The following is a 7,334-nucleotide window of genomic DNA, read 5'->3' on the forward strand; positions in this document are numbered from 1 at the left end:
GGGGTATTAGGGCAGTTTCCTAGGAATAGATATGTTCCACAGATTCATAATGGCCCCCGCCCCCCCCATTAGCCTGCAGCACACGTGATTGGATGGCCTCCAGCTCCACAGACAAATACTTGCAAAACTATAAAAATATAGAATGAAGACCAATTGCAAAGTTGCAGAAAATAGGACTTTCTATAACATACTAAAATCGAACTAAAAAATACCCCCCCTCCCTTTTAAATCCGTCTGTCTGTATGTTTAGCCCCTCTGATGCCCCTCTGATACCCCCCCCCCCTGTGACCACATGGATCGGACCGAAAAAACATGGTGGATAAAATGTATATTTTATTAACCCCTAAAAAGGGGGTCCTTAACCCTTTGCACCCCACACCCTGTAACCTATGTCCTGCAGCAGTTAGTAGAGTGGGGGGGGGTCTTGGCACGGTGGCATTATAGTACCCGCGGCATCCCCCCCTCCCGGTACAAACTCTGGCACAGCGAGGATGGAGGTTCCATCAGAAGCAAAATGGCGGCACCGCTAACAATGGTCGAAAAGCATGCTTTCTGAGAATTCCGATAAAGTGTCGGTGAATTCCTCGCAGTCTCTGGTTCTACAGGCCGGGGGCCACCATTCAACCCACGTGTCCGCGTCCAGCGCGTATTCATATCTGCAACAGCAATAGGGATTCTGAAACTGTACCCCCATACTGTACTGTGTAAGGGAAACACTATGGCACCTCCTACCCATATGTATAAATACAAATATACAGAGAAGGAATGTTCTGGGCACACAATAAGCTGTACCCCCATACTGTACTGTCTAAGGGAAACACTATGGCACCTCCTACCCATATGTATAAATACAAATATACAGAGAAGGAATGTTCTGGGCACACAATAATCTGTACCCCCATACTGTACTGTCTAAGGGAAACACTATGGCACCTCCTACCCATATGTATAAATACAAATATACAGAGAAGGAATGTTCTGGGCACACAATAAGCTGTACCCCCATACTGTACTGTCTAAGGGAAACACTATGGCACCCCCTCCCATATGTATAAATACAAATATACAGAGAAGGAATGTTCTGGGCACACAATAAGCTGTACCCCCATACTGTACTGTCTAAGGGAAACACTATGGCACCCCCTCCCATATGTATAAATACAAATATACAGAGAAGGAATGTTCTGGGCACACAATAAGCTGTACCCCCATACTGTACTGTCTAAGGGAAACACTATGGCACCTCCCTCCCATATGTATAAATACAAACATACAGAGAAGGAATGTTCTGGGCACACAATAAGCTGTACCCCCATACTGTACTGTCTAAGGGAAACACTATGGCACCTCCCTCCCATATGTATAAATACAAATATACAGAGAAGGAATGTTCTGGGCACACAATAAGCTGTACCCCCATACTGTACTGTCTAAGGGAAACACTATGGCACCTCCCTCCCATATGTATAAATACAAATATACAGAGAAGGAATGCTCTGGGCACACAATAAGCTGTACCCCCATACTGTACTGTCTAAGGGGAAACACTATGGCACCTCCCTCCCATATGTATAAATACAAATATACAGAGAGGGAATGTTCTGGGCACACAATAAGCTGTACCCCCATACTGTACTGTCTAAGGGAAACACTATGGCACCTCCCTCCCATATGTATAAATACAAATATACAGAGAAGGAATGTTCTGGGCACACAATAAGCTGTACCCCCATACTGTACTGTCTAAGGGAAACACTATGGCACCTTCCTCCCATATGTATAAATACAAATATACAGAGAAGGAATGCTCTGGGCACACAATAAGCTGTACCCCCATACTGTACTGTCTAAGGGAAACACTATGGCACCTCCCTCCCATATGTATAAATACAAATATACAGAGAGGGAATGTTCTGGGCACACAATAAGCTGTACCCCCATACTGTACTGTCTAAGGGAAACACTATGGCACCTCCCTCCCATATGTATAAATACAAATATACAGAGAAGGAATGTTCTGGGCACACAATAAGCTGTACCCCCATACTGTACTGTCTAAGGGAAACACTATGGCACCCCCTACCCATATGTATAAATACAAATATACAGAGAAGGAATGTTCTGGGCACACAATAAGCTGTACCCCCATACTGTACTGTCTAAGGGAAACACTATGGCACCTCCCTCCCATATGTATAAATACAAATATACAGAGAAGGAATGTTCTGGGCACACAATAAGCTGTACCCTCATACTGTACTGTCTAAGGGAAACACTATGGCACCCCCCTCCCATATGTATAAATACAAATATACAGAGAAGGAATGTTCTGGGCACACAATAAGCTGTACCCCCATACTGTACTGTCTAAGGGAAACACTATGGCAGCTCCAACCCATATGTCCATAATATAATACTGAAGAAACTGAACTTTCAACAGCTACTTACATCTCAGCAGGAATGTTTATATAATCAAAACCTACAGAACTGAATGTAAAGCAGGAGCTGGGAAGTTACATTACTTACTGGAAGTCAAACCCGAATCTGATCTGAATTCCTTCTTTTCCCATGATAAGGTATTGCTCTCCTTGGGTTATCTCAATGTCTGTGCATGTCTTCTTCTTTATAAACTTCACTTCTTTTTTGGCCTTTACAAAGTCGCCACCTAGTGGTCAGTAAAAACACACACACAATGTAAGGGCTGCTCTGCAAGATAAATAGAGGGGAATTCCATCCAATATCCATTCATTCCTCATTCTCACTGGGTTTATAGTTATGTGTAACTGTCACTGTGTCTGTCCCTTTCCCTTCTCTGCACTGCTGGTTCTGACTCCTGATACAACTCCCCAATATCCATTCATTCCTCATTCTCACTGGGTTTATAGTTATGTGTAACTGTCACTGTGTCTGTCCCTTTCCCTTCCCTGCACTGCTGGTTCTGACTCCTGATACAACTCCCCAATATCCATTCATTCCTCATTCTCACTGGGTTTATAGTTATGTGTAACTGTCACTGTGTCTGTCCCTTTCCCTTCCTGCACTGCTGGTTTCTGACTCCTGATACAACTCCCCAATATCCCATTCATTTCTCCATTCTCACTGGGTTTATAGTTATGTGTAACTGTCACTGTGTCTGTCCCTTTCCCTTCCCTGCACTGCTGGTTCTGACTCCTGATACAACTCCCCAATACCCATTCATTCCCCATTCTCACTGGGTTTATAGTTATGTGTAACTTCACTGTGTCTGTCCCTTTCCCTTCCCTGCACTGCTGGTTCTGACTCCTGATACAACTCCCCAATACCCATTCATTCCTCATTCTCACTGGGTTTATAGTTATGTGCTAACTGTCACTGTGTCTGTCCCTTTCCCTTCCCTGCACTGCTGGTTCTGACTCCCTGATACAACTCCCCAATACCCATTCATTCCTCATTCTCACTGGGTTTATAGTTATGTGTAACTGTCACTGTGTCTGTCCCTTTCCCTTCCCTGCACTGCTGGTTCTGACTCCTGATACAACTCCCCAATACCCATTCATTCCTCATTCTCACTGGGTTTATAGTTATGTGTAACTGTCACTGTGTCTGTCCCTTTCCCTGCACTGCTGGTTCTGACTCCTGATACAACTCCCCAATATCCATTCATCCCTCATTCTCACTGGGTTTATAGTTATGTGTAACTGTCACTGTGTCTGTCCCTTTCCCTTCCCTGCACTGCTGGTTCTGACTCCTGATACAACTCCCCAATATCCATTCATTCCTCATTCTCACTGCAGAGAAGGGAGACAACATGGCTTCCCATGCCGGCTCAACCTCACCTTTCTTGTATATGTCGAGAATGGACGCAGTGTATTTAACAAAATCACCGTCTTCCACAGAAGTGATCACCACGACTTTGTATGCTGATAATGGAAAAGAGAAACATTAGGTAACATTAAGCCAATGAGTCTGGGTATTTAATCTGGTTGTTCCGGTTGGATAGATGCGTAGGATACAATGATTGGCTAAGAGCCTGATTGGGTGGGTCCAGGAGGAGAGAGGATAGCTCTGTTCCTTGGGGGCAGTGGAATAACTAGTTGTCCAACCCTACTCGAGTCCAACCAAGCTATAACGAGTTGCCCTGGCACCTCCCTCACCGAAGGTGATGTCGGCCTTGCACGCGGCTTCCTTCCTGGCGTCGGCTGTAATGGAGGTGTCCATTTTCTGTTGTGCTGTGGGACAGGTGGCTGCAGAATTGTAAAGGAAACATTATTATTGGTGGATAAACCTCCCTAAACATTTACCCCACAATAAAGCCTTTTCCTTTCTACCAAATGGCATCTCTCTGATTGGACGTTACCTTGGATGCATTTACACTGGTTTCCGGTGCAAACGTTCACTAGGTCCTGGCTGGCGAGGGGGTTGAATAAGGTTGTGCACTCTTCATCTGCAGGGCAGGAAAGAAAATGTTCAGCCATAAGGAACAGTAAACTCACTGGGGCAGGGGCTGATGGGAATGTGATAGGGACCTTAGATCATAAGCTCACTGGGGCAGGGGCTGATGGGAATGTGATAGGGGCCTTAGATTGTACGCTCACTGGGGCAGGGACTGATGGGAATGTGATAGGGGCCTTAGATTGTAAGCTCACTGGGGCAGGGACTGATGGGAATGTGATAGGGACCTTAGATCATAAGCTCACTGGGGCAGGGACTGATGGGAATGTGATAGGGACCTTAGATTGTAAGCTCACTGGGGCAGGGACTGATGGGAATGGGATAGGGACCTTAGATCATAAGCTCACTGGGGCAGGGACTGATGGGAATGGGATAGGGACCTTAGATTGTAAGCTCACTGGGGCAGGGACTGATGGGAATATGATAGGGACCTTAGATTGTAAGCTCACTGGGGCAGGGACTGATGGGAATGGGATAGGAACCTTAGATTGTAAGCTCACTGGGGCAGGGACTGATGGGAATGTGATAGGGACCTTAGATTGTAAGCTCACTGGGGCAGGGACTGATGGGAATGGGATAGGGACCTTAGATTGTAAGCTCACTGGGCAGGGACTGATGGGAATGTGATAGGACCTTAGATTGTAAGCTCACTGGGGCAGGGGCTGATGGGAATGGGATAGGAACCTTAGATTGTAAGCTCACTGGGGCAGGGACTGATGGGAATGGGATAGGACCTTAGATTGTAAGCTCACTGGGGCAGGGACTGATGGGAATGGGATAGGGACCTTAGATTGTAAGCTCACTGGGGCAGGGGCTGATGGGAATGTGATAGGGACCTTAGATTGTAAGCTCACTGGGCAGGGGCTGATGGGAATGGGATAGGGACCTTAGATTGTAAGCTCACTGGGGCAGGGGCTGATGGGAATGGGATAGGGACCTTAGATTGTAAGCTCACTGGGGCAGGGGCTGATGGGAATGGGATAGGGACCTTAGATTGTAAGCTCACTGGGCAGGGGCTGATGGGAATGTGATAGGGACCTTAGATTGTAAGCTGCACTGGGGCATGGACTGATGGGAATGGGATAGGGACCTTAGATTGTAAGCTCACTGGGGGCAGGGGCTGATGGGAATGTGATAGGGACCTTAGATTGTAAGCTCACTGGGGCAGGGACTGATGGGAATGTGATAGGGGCCTTAGATTGTAAGCTCACTGGGGCGGGGACTGATGGGAATGGGATAGGGACTTTAGATTGTAAGCTCACTGGGGCAGGGGCTGATGGGAATGTGATAGGGACCTTAGATTGTAAGCTCACTGGGGCAGGGACTGATGGGAATGGGATAGGGACCTTAGATTGTAAGCTCACTGGGGCAGGGGCTGATGGGAATGTGATAGGGACCTTAGATTGTAAGCTCACTGGGGCAGGGGCTGATGGGAATGGGATAGGGACCTTAGACTGTAAGCTCACTGGGGCAGGGGCTGATGGGAATGTGATAGGGACCTTAGATTGTAAGCTCACTGGGGCAGGGACTGATGGGAATGTGATAGGGACCTTAGATTGTAAGCTCACTGGGGCAGGGGCTGATGGGAATGGGATAGGGACCTTAGACTGTAAGCTCACTGGGGCAGGGGCTGATGGGAATGTGATAGGGACCTTAGATTGTAAGCTCACTGGGGCAGGGACTGATGGGAATGTGATAGGGACCTTAGATTGTAAGCTCACTGGGGCAGGGGCTGATGGGAATGGGATAGGGACCTTAGATTGTAAGCTCACTGGGGCAGGGACTGATGGGAATGTTATAGGGACCTTAGATTGTAAGCTCATTGGGGCAGGGACTGGTGGGAAAGGGATAGGGACCTTAGATTGTAAGCTCACTGGGGCAGGGACTGATGGGAATGGTGTATAATCTCTGTACAGCGCTGCAGGATAAGTTGGCGCTATATATAAAGGCTAATACCGGGGAAGATGGCGCCTGGGTACATATAACAACTTACCTGGTGCGTGAAACTCATAGACTCTGAATACCCCGGGGCTTAACATGGAGACTTTAAACTGCTCCCAGGCCAGTAGCGTGACGCAGATATACTCATCGGATGGGATCTGCCGCAGAAAACCGAACAGTTAAACGAGGCAGTTACGGGCAGGGCTGTATGTATATATATATATATATATACTGGGGGGGCAGCAGCACGGGGGCAATAGCACAAAGCGGAAAGAATTACCCCATCAAAGTGCAGCTTCACTTTCCCGTCCTCTATGTCGTAAGCGGTGACGAACTGATCCACCCTTTGCGCCAGCTGCAGAGAGACAAATAGCAACTGGGGTTATAGAACTGGAGGGGAGTTTGCCTTTCAGCCATTGGTCTGTTGTTTGTGCACAACTAATACTGTGATTGGGCCGCGGATATTAGGGAAACGGTTACCTCTTCTAATTCGCTCTCATCTACGACCAATCCGGTGACCATGGTGATCTCCATAACGGCGCTGCCAGATATATAGGGGTCGTCATCAGGCGCCTTATACCTGTAATAATAAAGTGTAATGTTCATCAGTAATTGCAGTTATTCACAGTGGGCTAACCAGTTCCCATAGCGACCCTGTTAGGGGTCCCCCTAGTGGCTTAAAAAGAGATCCCCAGAACCAAATGATCTACCAATAGGATCTCCACTGGGTCTGCCAGCAGCCACTGGGACTGCCTTCCCATTTACAAGTACCCAGAGGCACAAACAGCCCTCCCCCAGCCCAATAAATAGTGACTGTCTGTGGCACCTTACAGCCCCCCCTGGCATTCCCAGTACCCAGAGGCACAAACAGCCCCCCCCAGCCAATAAATAGTGACTGTCTGTAGCACCTTACAGCCCCCTGGCATTCCCATCCCAGAGCCACAAAAAGCCCCCCAGCCCCT

At 47.6% G+C, this 7,334-nt stretch overlaps 1 protein-coding gene across 1 annotated transcript in view; it reads right to left on the reverse strand.

Annotated features, from left to right (window-relative positions):
• Window positions 1–316: 316 nt before the first annotated feature.
• c5 (complement component 5) overlaps window positions 317–7,334 on the reverse strand; it is a gene marked incomplete in the record, with an annotated part of 50,125 nt that continues 43,107 nt past the window's right edge. Inside the window, 8 exon segments of the mRNA NM_001204059.1 lie at window positions 317–656; window positions 2,527–2,665; window positions 3,816–3,899; window positions 4,134–4,223; window positions 4,337–4,423; window positions 6,425–6,530; window positions 6,653–6,727; window positions 6,853–6,954. Of these exon segments, the coding sequence (NP_001190988.1) occupies window positions 527–656; window positions 2,527–2,665; window positions 3,816–3,899; window positions 4,134–4,223; window positions 4,337–4,423; window positions 6,425–6,530; window positions 6,653–6,727; window positions 6,853–6,954 (813 nt within the window).

Source organism: Xenopus tropicalis, chromosome 8 (assembly GCF_000004195.4).
Source record: "Xenopus tropicalis strain Nigerian chromosome 8, UCB_Xtro_10.0, whole genome shotgun sequence".
Classification (NCBI taxonomy): Eukaryota; Metazoa; Chordata; class Amphibia; order Anura; family Pipidae; genus Xenopus; species Xenopus tropicalis.